General features: G+C 37.3%; 1 protein-coding gene across 2 annotated transcripts in view; it reads right to left on the reverse strand.

Moving 5' to 3' along the window:
* The window catches only part of NALCN (sodium leak channel, non-selective), a 229320-nt gene that overhangs the window by 136406 nt on the left and 77637 nt on the right, over window positions 1-15277 (reverse strand). For both annotated transcript variants that reach the window (XM_068677799.1, XM_068677790.1), the window contains exons 8-10: window positions 5758-5900; window positions 5540-5644; window positions 2685-2771 (exon numbers count right to left, since the gene is read on the reverse strand). In XM_068677799.1, coding sequence (XP_068533900.1) covers window positions 2685-2771; window positions 5540-5644; window positions 5758-5900 — 335 coding nt within the window. The remainder of the gene's footprint in view (window positions 1-2684; window positions 2772-5539; window positions 5645-5757; window positions 5901-15277) is intronic.

Genomic DNA, 15277 nt, shown 5'->3' on the forward strand with positions numbered 1-15277 from the left:
AGATAGCAAGGCCTGCCAGGCTGAAACACCTGAACTGGTCTTTGAGAGTAAGCATGGCTGTACAAAAGTAAAACTACTAAAACCCAACAGATCCAACTAGTGCACGTAAAGTGACTTGTAAAAGCTGTATTAGAAAGGTTTTATGATACTTAAAGCACGCACATCACATCATTCTTTCTCCCATCACTCACAGCTTTAGAGAGCTGGCTCTATCCATTTACCTACCTAGATGGCACATCCCCTCTTATTGAAGTGCCTCTCAAATAGTCAGTATGTTTAAACACCACAGTAGCCAAACCTGGGATGGATACACTTTACCACTTTAACAAATGTGAAGCAAAGCAATGACACCTACTGAGTAACTTTCCCAAGGTCTACAGGAAATTTGTGCTTGGCCAATAAACTGAACCCAGATCTCCAGAGTCCTGCTCCTTTTCCTGAGCTGCTAGGGTACTTCCTCTCCCAATGCACAATATAGTTTGTTGAAGAAGTAAATTCTAAATTACTGAATACATCGAATAAGTAGAGTTTCTCCAAAGCACAGACCAACACCCATATTAAAAGAGAACTTTTAATAGCATACCCTTATACATTTTGGGCAGTAATACAATAAAGCCCAGAGAGGAATTAATAAAATCAAGCTTACTAAGAAATTTAATTAAAATGATACAGAACTATAGAATCCCGAGTACCTTTTTCTGGGAATTCCATCCTTCACAGGATATTGGATGACAATATACTTAACTAATAAAGATCAGAAGAATGCGTATGAATTGAATGTAAGCCAAAGGCAGGATTTATATTCTCCAATCTGATTAACTCTTTCCCAGATTTAGATTTATATATCATGTTCCCCTTAAGGAGCAAAAGCCACCCGAACCCATAAAAAATAACAACCACATCTCTCAGAAAGGACTTCATGCACCCAGTAAGGACTTCAGAACACCTCCAAAATACTGCAAAGACTTTAAATACGTGGATTTTTTAGAAAGCCTATTTTCTTTTTACTTTTGGACTGATAGAACTAAAAGAATAACACATGGTGAGATGCATAAAGGTGTGTATGTTTATCTAGACTTTGAGATTTTGATTTCTTTGCTCTGTATTTTTGTCTATGTTTCATTAAAATAAAGCATTTGGGGGGTACTATCCTAATAAAATAGTACTTTAAGGCATCATTTTCCTTTGACTGTCACTCACATCCAGCAAGGTCCTAGATTACTGGAAAGCCTTCAGATGTTGACAAAGGTAAGAAGGATGAGAACTGTGAGCTGAGTTGCAAGAATACTGTTACAGCACCCACTAACGCAGGAGGTTTGTTTCCTGGAACACACTTTACCATGCATTCACATGATACCCCAAAGGGGTGCAAATGCAATACAATGGGCAAAGGAAGACCAGGTAAGTCAGAATGATATCCTAACATTCATCATCAAACATTTGTTTGCCCAGAGAAGGTGTGGATAACCCATCCCTGGAGGTGCGCAAGGCCAGGTTGGATGGGACTTTGGGCAGCCTGGTCTGGTAGGAGGTGTCCCTGCCCATGGCAGGGGCGTTGGAAATGGGCGATCTTTAAGGTCCCTTCCAACCCAAACCATTCTATGTTTCTGTGATTCTAACTGGAGGAGTTTTCATTGTGAGCTACACTTTATCTACATACCTGAGACTGTTACTTGAGAATGATATTTCTGTTGCTTTCAAAAACAAGAATTAAACTTGCGAAAAGGAGTCATCAGTTAAAACATATGCTATAATTAAATATATGCCAGTAGTTTGACAAAACAGAGAAATTTGAGAATGAACAGCTTGTGGAGTGAATGAAACATACGTGAAAGCTCACCATTCAGCAGAGTACATGCTGCCAACATGTACATGTATTTTAGTTTACATGTTAAACCAAACATAATCAAAACTGCCATCAACCATCAAACTATCACGTTGCTAGAGTAGGTTTGGTTTTCTACTCTGAAGCAAGTTTGTTTCATTCAAAAGTGTCATTATTTAACATGCAAATAAAAATTTGAGCTACTGTACAATGTGTTCTAATAAAAAGGGATATATAAAAACATTACCTATATTAGTCTAGAATTATTTAAAAAATGAGGACACATTTTTATAAATTCATCCATATCCAAGTGATAATATTAGATCTCAAAGTCTGAAACATTGTATGGCGTACTATCTACATGCATCTTCCCCTACTTCAGTAAGCCTATTTTCAAGGTGGAACAAGAGGAATGAAGTAATTCTGTTTTTAATGTGATCAGTCAGGCTTCTTGTTCTATGTTATTGTATTTCGTAATTACTAAACAAGCATTTCTGTTGAGAATAACCTGGGAGTGAACTTGGTTTGTACCTAAATTTTGATAGGTAAAGGAGGGTTACTTATGTTACTTTAAATTAAAAATATATATATATAATTTTTCTCTTATGAGGACACAACACTCTGAGTACAGACCATTTATAAGGAACACATTTTTCTAATCTTCTCACTTTGGGTGTGGTACATCTTTTTTTGCCAATCTGTGATTTTGAAGAACAAGCCTACACTGCTGAAAGCAATAGATTTAAAACAATTTATGACTATAAATATTGTAGCTGCTATTTCTCACCACAGTCTCCTTAGGCCAACATTTGAGTGGTGCTGGTTACACACAGTGATTTATGAAAAAGCAGTGTCATACCTGTAGACATGCAGGAGCTCTGCCCTGGGGTTTATTCACATCAACAGCCACAAGCTGCCAACCTCCAGCAGCATCTTCATGAAACATCTTGAAAAGGAAAGTAGTTGTCAGAAATGTTGTACTGATAAATACTGTTGAAGTCTAATATATTCCCCTTCCAGGCCTCCATACATTTTGATCATGGTTAATTTAAAATAAAGGGGAAAAGTTGTTTTTTTTTTTTTTTTTTTTTTTTTCTGCAGAAGAAAAGACACGTGCTCTTTTCCCAACATTCTGAATTTTACACAGATAACATCAAACACAATGTCTCTGTTAGTCCTAACATAGAAACTAATTCAGTTCAACTCTGATCAGTATCATTAGATGGTGGTACTTGTTCAGAATAAATTTCTTGCTTAGTAAACTTATCCTAAGGAAACACAAACACATTGTGACCTACAGGTAAGTTTCATGGTGCATTTGCAAACAAGAGACAACCCTCATCTTTTTTACTGCCAAAATTATTTTACTACAAGGATCAGACTTTGCTTTTCTTGCACTGATGCATATCAACAGTAGGTGTTCGGTTCTTCTGTACTGTTACCCAAAGCTCTTAATTGCTGTAAATATTTGAATGATATGCCAGCTCTAAATGACGTAAATGGAAAAAAAAATCCTCATAAACACAGCAGTACTCAAATTTTACTAATTCTGTTGTTTGTTTGTTTGTTTGTTTGTTTTTCCTTCCAGAAATTAGGACATAAAATATGTAGACTGCTGGGCTTAAGGAAGGGTGAGAAATCATATCTGGAAGTAATTAACACTGTCCTTGAAGGTGTCCTTGAAAGAAAATGAACAGCTCTACCATTTTTAAATGTCACCTGAGAGTCTGCATGTACAATGTAATGAAGTGTGGAGAAGTTCCCATCTTACTCCCACATTTTTCCTGATACCCAACACCAAACAAGTTACTTCTACACAGTAACACAGCCACCACAGCAAGGCTAAATCTTAAAAACCCTTCAGAGAGAAGTGCTCATTAAACTGAGGGCAATGTCACACAACTAGTTGTGATGCTGCTAAGTCCTTATGTAGCACCAGGAAGAGTTGCTAACTCAGATCAGCACTGAGTTATTCCTCTTTGTACCATGCCTTAATGTGCACTGCTGGAGGGCTTTCCAAAAACCTTTTTTCTATCCTTCTCTAGAGCCCCCTTCTTTGACTCTCAGACCTTTTCCATAGGACTAAGTTTTGGGACTAGATCAATGATTTATGAAGTGGGAAAACAAGATACTGTTGCTCTTTCTCAAGGTTATTTCATGCACAAAATAATCAAGGCTTTTAACTTGCATATGGTGCTTTGAACAAGAAATTCTGTGAGAAATTTTCTGCCCTTCTTAATACAGAAAAAGATAATTTTATTTTATTTTTTTTTGTAGTTCAGTAGGCTGGACTCTTTTATGTCTCTTTAAGCCAGTGAATCAAGAAGCAAAGTAACCATTTACTTGTCTCCAGCATACATACCATTTTTATTTTGCATGATTCTATTTATATTCAACATGTTCACATTGTTCAGCATAATGACATTATTATGGGAATTTCTCTTATTCTTGGAATTCTTTAGCATTGGCTGCTTCTTGAATTTCTGTATATAGACCAGCTCCTCATTCAGAATATGTAGGTTAAGCCTATATGATTGAGATATTTGTCCCATGACATAAACATTACATCCCTCAGGCAAAGTATGTATGATGTGGAAAAGTCCTTTTTTTATGTGGCAGTAAGTTGGTATCACCAAGCCTGCTTTGAAAAAGCAGTAGATAGAGTAGAAATGATTGCCACAAAGTCTATTTGAGGCCAAAAATGTAGCAGCAATTAGAAAGGGAATAGATTTACACAAAGTTTACAAGAATATCCAAAGGTATATCAGAAAATATTTCATAAACATTTTTGAAGGTGCTTAAATCACCTTCTTAAGAAAGGTGCTTAAGAAAACAAATAATCTCTAGCTACAATGGTTATAACAGTTTTCCTCATTCGTATATCACCTATCTAGCTTCCTAAGGGCTTTTTGCAGGTAGTTTGTACTGGTCCCTCACAGATGGCAAACTGGACCTGCCTGGAAAAGCCTGACCACCTGTACACTCCAGATACCTAATATGATTTTCAGAATAATAAGTGAGAGAGTTAACATCTCAAGTTAGCCCTTTTTTTTTCTTTTCATAGTGGGTCTTTCACAATACACAATCTAAGCTTCCTGTCATAGCTTCTTCCTATCCATTATCTTACAACCAGGCTCTCAAATGCAGGTTGAGGTTGGCAACCTCAAATCTCAGCACTGCTCTTTCATTGCCTTAGCACCTCATTCCTCCTTGCTCTCAACATGATCTTCTCAGTTCCAGGACTCACTTCCCCAGACACTTCAGCTACACTCTGACCTCTCTTTTTCTAGATACAGTTTGTGATTTCAGCTCTTTTTCTTTAGCACAGAAAGTGATATTCACTAACAACCGTAATTCCAAACCCTCCAATGACATGAGGAAAAAAAAAAAAAAGAAAAAGAAAAACAACAAAAAACTTTATCTTAAAAGAAAATAGAAACTCTTCCATAACATACCCAGACACCCAGAGAACCACTTTAAAGTCTTTAGCATTTTTATTTTTTTTTTAAGTCTAGTAGGATAAAATCTCCCAGAACAGAATTTTATATGAAAATCCATATATCAACTTTAAAATATATGTGGTAACAGGTAAAGTGAAGTAAAATTGAACCTAGTGGGACGAAACAATAATTCACGGGAATTTTTGGCTTATTATTAATTCCTAAACTAAAACCAATCAAGCTCCCGAAGAAGCTCAGTATTTGGGTACTTCACCTGGGTGGTGGCAGTTGAAGTGGTACTGCTTCTGGATCCCCACATCTGCTGAAACTGCACTCTAATTTCTGCAAATGTTTCAATGATGACTGCGATGAAAACATTCTATAAAAAGGAAAAGAAAGAATGGATGATGTAAAGCTCGGCAAGCAGAAAAGAGAAGAAATTCATTCAGATCTGCTTTTCAGATAGTTTTAAAAGAAGAAATTTTTCAGTACCTTCACAAGCCAGGCCAGAAAGAAAATTAAGGTGATGAAATAGAAATATGAACGCCATCGGGGAAAGCTGTCGATTGCTCGATACATAAGGAACACCCAGCCTTCCTGAGAAGCAGCTTCATAAACAGTAAATATGCTTGTGCCTAAGGAAAAATGAAAATGTTTGCCATTAAGCCCCTTGAACTTTTTCAATATAAAAAAAAATCATCTTTTATCTATTTTTCTTTTCTCGGAAGTATATCAGCCCTCCTCTCCCCACTTCAAAGATAAGATTTCAGGTGCATTTCTATGTTTCTTCTTTCTGCAATTGAATATGAATTGATTTTATATCAGACCAGACTCCATTCTCTCCCTGGACACACATACATAATCCCTTAGATGGGTTCATTGGGACTATGCAAATGTCTCCAAAGGTAGAATTTCTCCCCTCTTGTGATTTCAGCAGCACCTGTGAGAAAAGGCAGATTTAATTAAAACTATCTAAAATTAAAAACTATCAACTAAATTAACTAAAACTAAATTAAAAACTATCAAGATCAACATTCAGTAGGTGAAAGGAACCACTATTAATACAAGCAAGATTGAACAAGCAGCAATACACCAAAATGGTGCTTGATACTAGTCAGTGCCATTAAGTGTCTGCAAGAAGCTACTGAATGATGTTGAAGCTTGGGCAGGTAGCCATGACAGTTGCATTAACATAGATGTTCTGTGTTAAAAACTGTTAAAGTATTTTTAAGTTGATCTTACTATAACATTCTGGAAAGGGGGAAGAAAAGTTATGAGGGGTTTATGTGTGTGGAAACCACTGTCAGGTCTGTACAGGTACTCTGCAAAGTGCAGGGCAGACTATAGAGCAGGTTTAAGTATGCAGAGTGATGCACGTCTCTCTCAGTTCCACTACTATCTGTAATTTGGCTCAACAAACATTATGCTTAGCAAAATAAGAGCTAGTTACCTGCATTGGATGGGATGCTAAAATGCTTGTGCCCATGCCCCGATTCACAGTAACAACACAAAGAGAAATTCAGGTTCTCCACTCAATGGGAGCTGGGCTGCTTAGACTTAGATGGCCTTTTGGTATGGGCACCAGGGTGTGCAAACTGAATGGTGACTTGGACGTGCACTCAGCTGGCAGCACCCACACACAGCTACGCTCGCCACCAGGGGATAATGCATCTGGTCTCCTTGTTTTATTATTCCAAAGACAACTCAGAAAACATCAGACCTTCAGCCCTTTATTCTATAGAAATGGATGCTGGATTGATGAAAATGAAGTATCTGTTTATTTTTTATGCTTTGGGGTTGCAGAGACTAGAGGCTGCAATTTGTTGGCAGCCACAACGCAACTCCCATCTAACTTGACAACATTTTTTACACAACAGCTAAATTTAAGCACTTCTGATTTTGATTTCATCCCTTCCATCAGTTAGCTATTGGCAAGTCTATAAGACACAAAAGGTTTGAGAAGACGTAGGTCTCAAAATCTCAAGTACAGAAAAATAAAATAAAATAAAATAAAATAAAATAAAATAAAATAAAATAAAATAAAATAAAATAAAATAAAATAAAATAAAATAAAATAAAATAAAATAAAATAAAATAAAATAAAATAAAGAAAGAAATGCCACATAGTTCTCATCCTCCTCTCTGTTTTTGCCACCTAAAAGGAACAGAATAATAAGTCTATTACATTAGTCTATATTAGTCTATAAAAGATAGAAATTAGGGAAATATGCATAAATAAATGAAGAGTAGAGATTTTCATAGCTTTTTTTTTATAAGAAATAACATTCTGATATGATTGAAAACACTTGTTGGGGATCACTTTTCTTACCTATTAATTTTTCCCTATGTGAAGCCAGTAAGTAATGATATATCAGCTTCGCTTTACTGAAAACAGAGATACTTAAAAAGTCTCAGTAATTGGAAAGTGCTAAATCTGCTAATACACTCTAAAGTGAGTGTCTCCAAAATTCAGTGATAAACTTATCATGAGTTACAATGAGAAAGAGTTTGGTCCTCTTTAAGTACAGAAAATTGGACTGTTTGCACAACTGTTATATATAATTGATTTCCTTCCTCTCACTATGTTGTCCTGAAAATAAATGCGTAATAATAAATAAAGACAAGTAAATAAATAATGTAGCTAGTGTTACAGAGAATCATGGTTAGACCTAAATTGGACCAAATACATGACCTGCATTTCAATAGATGTTGCCAATGGATGTCTGTCTATACAACACTGATTCTTCCTGTGCCAGGCAAGATAGGGGAGAATGCACCTTCCTTGTTTTCAGAGCTCTTTGTGGAATTACTGGAGAGCTCCAGCATGGACCTCTGCAGAAACGAGAAGTGTTCTTTGACAGGTAAAGGAAACAAGCAAGCTAAGGCAAAAGAAAGAGGAGACTGCTTAAAAGAAAAAGTCTATGTGATATGGTAATTATTTTGAAGGGAAAAGATTAGGAATGAAAATTTCTAGTCTTGATTTACCCTGCTGGCACAGAAACAATACAGCAGTGACTTTCTAACTTGATGCTAACATCTAATGCCTCGAGCAGACAAGCATCCTTTCCTTCCTTTACAGCTAGACCAAATTTCCTTCACCCTGGTTTCCCATATGATATATCTATTCCTAGAGGGTTGTATTGTTTCCATGTTGAGTACCAATTTGATTATGCTTCACACACTATCTGACCCATCTGAGCATTTCCTCCCCTCATACCTGTCCTCATCACAGCACTCATGCTCATCTCGTACTCCTACTCCTCAACATTTCAGGCAGGTCTTGTCTTGTCTTGTGCACATCCTGAGAACAGCATGTATATGGTGGAGCAGAGGTGAAAGGAGAGAATGAGACAGGAGTGGGGCAGGCCAAAGCATTCACCATTTGAATGAAATGTCATCAAAATAAGTGTTTTCCAAAGCCACAATGCCTGTCAGAGCTGTATCTGATTCTGTGGAGGTCCTTCAAAAGCAGGAGACTCTTCCAGGAACAAGAGTTTTTGTTCAATATGACTGGCACAGAATGGAGTTAAAGGCACAATTTCTCTCCAACTGCAGAGTTCTGGCATGAAATCTCCTTCAATTTTAGGTAGACACGCAATGTGAACTGCAGTAATCCAGTGTCCCACATGGAAACAATCAGGTCGGAAACAATCAGGTCTTAATCCAAAACTGGATTTTTAGCTCTATTCCATTTACGTACATTTTAAATCTCTTGGTTTTACCCTGAGAAGGAACAAAATTAAACTGTGAAATTAAACTGTGAAATCTCACAAACTGCTGTGAAATTGCAGAATTGTCCTACAGTCACCTTTTAACTCTGCTCCGTGCTTCATTTCATGAACAATCCTTCATAAAAGAGAGAAGAGCAGCTTGAGGAGTGCTGCCCTTAGCAAAACACAGCAGCTGCTAGTGACATGGAGATATTGAGCAGGAACCAGCTGACTTCTCGATCCCTCTACATTTGCACCACCCACATATTGATGTGGATCCCACATACAGGTGGGATGAACCTGGAAGTATTTTTCCCTTAGGAAGTTGCCTTTATGGATGGATCTTAATTGAAAAGAGGAGACAGGGCTGTATGGAATCTATTTGTATACATTTGCTAACTTGATCTATAGGTGTAGAGTGGCTGATAGAGTCACAGTGAGTAGGCAAAAATGTTAATCCAGTCTATTAATCCCTTTGGTTATTGAATTCCTTCTTATTTATTGCATGTGCTTCTTAGAACCAATGGACAGAAATAAATAATAATAAACAAAAATGAAGAGGAAAGAAAAAGCAATCAAGCATAGATAGCAAAACTATTCCAGATTCTTCAGAAAAGAGTATGGTCTCTATCAATACTGAAATATTCATCAGTGATCACTTCATGGGTATTTTGCATTTCAAAAATTCAGAAAGTAATGGTTCAATTATCTAATATTATACTGTTGCTGAACTGATTAAATTATTGAACAAAACAGTGCTGTTAAGGACAGGCAGAGATTAAGAAAAAAAAAGAAATCTATTAAAAGTTGCTGGCTAGGAAACTGTAATTAGTCATTACCAATGGGAAAGTCACAGTGAAGATTAGTAAAATAGCGGGGATGTCATGCAAAGTATTTATAACACACACACTGGGCCATCTGCCACAGTAAGGCAACACAGTGAATGGACAAAAATGCAAAATTAACCCATTTGAAATGATGTGTTTATATATGACATTAGAGTAATAGCATGCCTTGTATGTACCTGGTACAGGTGTTCTTAAGGCAATCCTTCCACATATTTATATGTGGAATAAAACACTTCCTTTAACCATTATAATACAATTGCCCCTAAGAATACACATTCTTACTTAATGTGTGTGACTAGAAAGAAACATTGCTTTCAAAATCAATGCCAGGAATCACGCTGCTAATTACCTCTAAAAATGCTGTTTCATCTGGATGTAGAATAAAGGCATGACAGTAAGGGATCCAAAACCATGAAATATTTTGCTTTCAAAAGTGTTTTTTTGTTTTTGTTTTTGTTTTTGTTTTTTTTTTCCCCTTGGTTAACAACTTCATTACTGCATGTTCTTTGCTCTTCTAAAAGTTACATCCATTTAAAGACAGTCAGCAACCAACTCTGTTCTTTGTGAGTCTCTAGACTTGTTCTCCCAAAGCAAATGCATAAGCTATTGAAAAGATTCTCCTTTCGTGGCAGCTCTGTTTTTCTCACTATGAGTTTTAAGTGATGGTAGGATACATCACAAAACAACCTGAGGTGGCAATGCAGGCATTTGTGAAACTTAACTTATGCCTCAGATCAAACAGCAAAATTCTCCATTTCCGTAGGTGTCAGTATTTGTCAGTATTTGTCAGTATTCTGTCCGTCAGTGACACAATGTCTTCCTCTACAAGTTCAGAGGGCTTAAGCCCTGACCACATAGTGCTAGAAGTGCCATGGTTAAGGGACATGAGAGCGGAGGACTTCATGTAGTTGTGCAAGTCAAGAAGGAATATGGGCATCAGGGCTTGGAAAACCTGCAGAGCCTAGCCTTTTGAATACACAACAGGCCCCATTTACTGTAAAATATGGCCATCCCTTGTCAACGCTCAAGACATTTAATCAAGATTTATCTAATCTAACTATAGGTGTCAGTGAGACATTTCAGTCATTAAAATGCTTTGGGCCATACAGATCACAGAATCAGAGAAATGTTAAGGTTGGAAAAGACCTCCAAGATCATCTATCTGGTCCAACCATCCTTGTACCACCAATATCACCCTCTAAAGATGGTTAAACACAAGACTGTAATGGCACAGTTAAGGCATGCAGGTATGGGTAATACCAAATTTGGGACTAGGATTTCAACAGCTACATCTACAACATTGTTAAATATTAGTAAACAAAAATATTGACAAAATATTTAGGATAATTTTCCTATTGTGTGTCTCAGTAGATGGCTAAAACTTGGTGGCAAGAAAGATTAAAGTCATTTATGAGCAACTTTCTGATGAGAACAGAGGTGAAATAAAGGAATATGCTTGGAAATTTCTGTTTTAGTGATTTTTTTTGAACTCATCCAATACATTCCACATTTTTATGTTACAATAAAACGCTTCCTTTAACCAAGTTGGATTGTTCATCAAAACAAGGAAGGAAAACATTTCTCAATACATGGATCCAAATACATACATCAATATCACAATCTGTGTCAGACTCAAAAGACTGCTTTTATACAACAAATACATATGTCTACCTTGGGAAATGTTTTAGAACTGCACGTGGTTATTATCAAAAAGAAAAGAAAAGGTCCAGAAAATGAAAGATTTAATGAAGTATGGGGAACAAAAAAAGAAGAATCTTGCTCAACTTGTGCAAAGTTTTCATTTGTTTCGTAACTTAAAGAAGAAAGACAGTAATCAGAAGGAAAAACTGTATCACTACTAGTTATGCTCATTTAGGTATATAAGCATTCAGCACTGAAATGTAGGGAGCTTATGCCTTCTTCATACATATGTTTCTTTCAAATCTACCAGCTGGGAGCATTAGCCTGAAGGGGCATGGAGAAAGAATTGTTGCTTTACCACCCAAAGGACAAATGATTATAATGACTACAAATTATTATAATTGAAGAAAATTCTACTGGTTTTCATGCCTAACAGAGTGCAAAGTTGCCTGGCTCTTCCATGCTATGCGGATGAATAGTGTACTGGGGAGAAAAAAAAAAAAAAAAAAAAAAAAAAAAAAAAAAAAAAAGGAATTAAAAGTACAAGTGCACATGGTTGATGATTTTCAAATACCTAAAGAAAAGTTATTTATGGAAAAAAATCAAAACTTGACAGAAGAGAACAATAGCATCGTTACGCAGGGATTCTATTCTATACAATATATTTTATACTTATATATATTTTACAAAAATGCAGGATTTCCTACTCCCTTTTGAGCCTCTGTGACACCACCACAATCTGTGACATCAGATCTTGCTATAATCAGCTCATCCTGTGAATGGACATCAGCAAAAAGGGAGTGCACTAACACTGTCACTTCGAGACTACAGAATTAAAGGAGCCGAACTAAAAGGTCATATGCAAAATTTACCAGATCTGAAACACAACGCTTTCCTCCTAACTCTATGCTATGTTCTTGTTTCAAGATTCAAAACTTCATGTTATAAGGGAAAAGAATAAACTGTGTCAAGATGTAGTCCTTTATTAATACCTATGCCCTATGGCATTTGTAGCCACTCCAGGTGAAAAACAAAAACAAAGCCTAATATATGGAAAACCACTAGCCCCAGCATTTTCTGAGTATGTATTCTATGTTTACTGGCTGTGTTGGATCACTACATCAGGGTTTTCTCAATTCTGCTGTGCCTTGCTGTGAAGCTGCCGAGAAAGAAAATGTACAGGGGAGCCCACCCACACCAACTGGGTGAACTTCCATGAGACAAACCTCTAGTGGTCTGGGTAGCCTCTAGCAGGAGACTCCTATATTGCATGGTTAGGAAAAACAAAAGGATATAAAACATTCACCATTCCTGTAAGACAGATGCAATAACAGTTCAGTTTTGAAAAAAAAAAAAAAAAAAAAAAAAAGGTAAAGGTTTTATTTTGTATTTTTTTCTTTTTAATAAGGAATCTGTAGGCAAGTAAAAATGCATACTTTTTATTAAAAGCTTACAATACTACATGTTTTCACCCATGAAACGCCCGTGTCCAGATAGGAACACGTTCGTTTTCCTCGTGTTATAATATCCACTAGATGGCGATCATGCACCTCGAGCACATCTGGAACATCAGGCAGCAGCTAAGCTGCCACCCCAGACCGTGTAGGCTGATAACCTCCCATTGAGCTAGCAAAAGGATTGATTTTTCTATTTCCCGGCAAAACGAAGCAGCCTTCTGGTGCTAATTTATCTCTGCTGTGCTGAATCCTGAAAGGTATCCTTCCTTAGGATGGTTTTGTGCCCATAAAGAACAACCTCTCTCCTAGCTACAGAAATGTTACCAACGTTGTTTCTGTCCCTGCTCACTTTCACTGATGAAATCATGAAGCTGAATGGTCCTAAAATGAACACGTGGATATTCCCACTGACCAGCCAGCTTTTAGTTTAGGTGTCATCCTTCAGCATTAACATATTTGTAAAGCATTGCATGCAGTCAGGATTTTCCAGCTATCTTACCCTATTGCTTTGGTGAAATTAGAAGTGAGTAAAAATCGCCCAGAAATGCAGTGACAACATTTTTTGCACTTCTGGGAAGCAGACAGTAGATATGACTGACACTGTGAAAAAGATCAAATCCTGTATGGCTTAATGGGGTTTCTTGCTTGTCTCTGAGTGAGCATCTGGACCATTTTACTCTCCCAAACTAACTTGTATCAGGTAGTTTGCCAGCCAGTAGAGATGAGGAGGAATGGAAGAAAAACAAACTGTACCAACACCCAGCTCCTCCTTTGAAACCTCAAGCCCACTGTGATTTATGTGTGACTGAGCTGTGGAAAGATGGCAAAACAGAACCTGTACAGAGCACTGATTTGCAATAGACGGAAAACAAACAAACAAACAACAACAACAACAAAGCCCACACCATTCCCAGTCTGAACACATTATTTAACCCATGGAAGTGCAGTAACTTTGAATTACTGGTGTTTATTCTTGATGTTATTGATTCTTCAAATAAGGAGATGAAACACTGCAAATGTAAGTGCTAGAATCAGTCTGATTTGTTCTACAGACCTGGTGATGGAAAGATAGAAAGTCAGACAATTTTCAGCAAAAGTTTTGATGGATGGACTTAGACAATTACACAGTACTTGCAAATACAACGTTGTTCACTATTGAGAAGTGTTAGCTTGCTAATATGAATGTAGGAATGTTCGCATGTATATTGGCTGCACAGGGTTAATAGGAGCTTTGCAGTTCATACCTATACCATTAATATCTTACATGTGACAGTGTCTGTGCTCCCCGCTTTAATGTTTTATGTTTTAAAATCTACTTTACATTTGTAAACAAGTCCATGGTGTAAATCAGACAATCATTTTTCAAAATGACTTTAGGTGTGAATATTTATGGATATTTAACCAGACTAGCATTCATATTTGCTTTTCTTTAACACTTTTTTAATTAAAATGTTCCTCATCTAAATGGTCATGAATAAACTGGCAAATAGAGATCCAGAATGTCAGCAAAGCTCAAAAGCTGGTTTTATGTGCATAAGTACAGTCTGCTTTCCCCTTTTTGCAGTCGCACAGCTGTAGTGCTAATACACACTCTCATAGAATCACAGCTTTTTTGTGTGTGGCAACTTTAAAAAATGTACTGGCAGTTGATGAGGATCAAGGAAATGCTGAACTGTGAATTGCTCACACCTCGCACACCACTACCTGGAAGCTTTGCAGTACAGTCAACAACTCCCACCTCTCCTTCTCCCTAGAGAGTCTTTTTAAGGAGGCAGCTTCTCCCAGATCCCTACGCTCCCATCCTCAGCAGCACTGGCAGAACTTGAGGCTGGAGCCTAGAAGTAGGACACTGCCGTAGCTGTGCTTTGACTGAGGGCTCGACTCACCTGTCCCTGACAGGCATCCAGTGCTACCTGAAACCCAAGGCAGAGTCCACCTGGCCTCCAGGCTCTGGTCCTTTAGGGTCTTTGAAATCCAGGAGAGTAGTCTAGAGCTAAGCACAGTGAAATTATGCCAAATGCAAAACCCATCCTCCTCTCAGGAGAAACATCTGTTGTGCAGTATTAAGATGGAACAGTTTCAAGGTGGACATATAACTGGGTGTGTTATTCTGATAAACCCCATGGAATATCACAGAGGAGTCAGGGTCACCAGCAAAGACCAGGCACTCCAAGCCATGTGCTTGGACAAGCAGCTTGGACTGGATTCATGCAGCTGGCTTCAGGGAGTACTAAAACTGAATATGTTTTTTCCCTATCAAACCCTAATAAAAATCACTTTCAGACCTAGAAAGCAAGAATACAGAAAACCCTAGGCCTTGCTTTTAAAACTGACAAATTCTGTGAAGATGGGCCTG

Source organism: Anas acuta, chromosome 1, assembly GCF_963932015.1.
Source record: "Anas acuta chromosome 1, bAnaAcu1.1, whole genome shotgun sequence".
Lineage (NCBI taxonomy): Eukaryota > Metazoa > Chordata > Aves > Anseriformes > Anatidae > Anas > Anas acuta.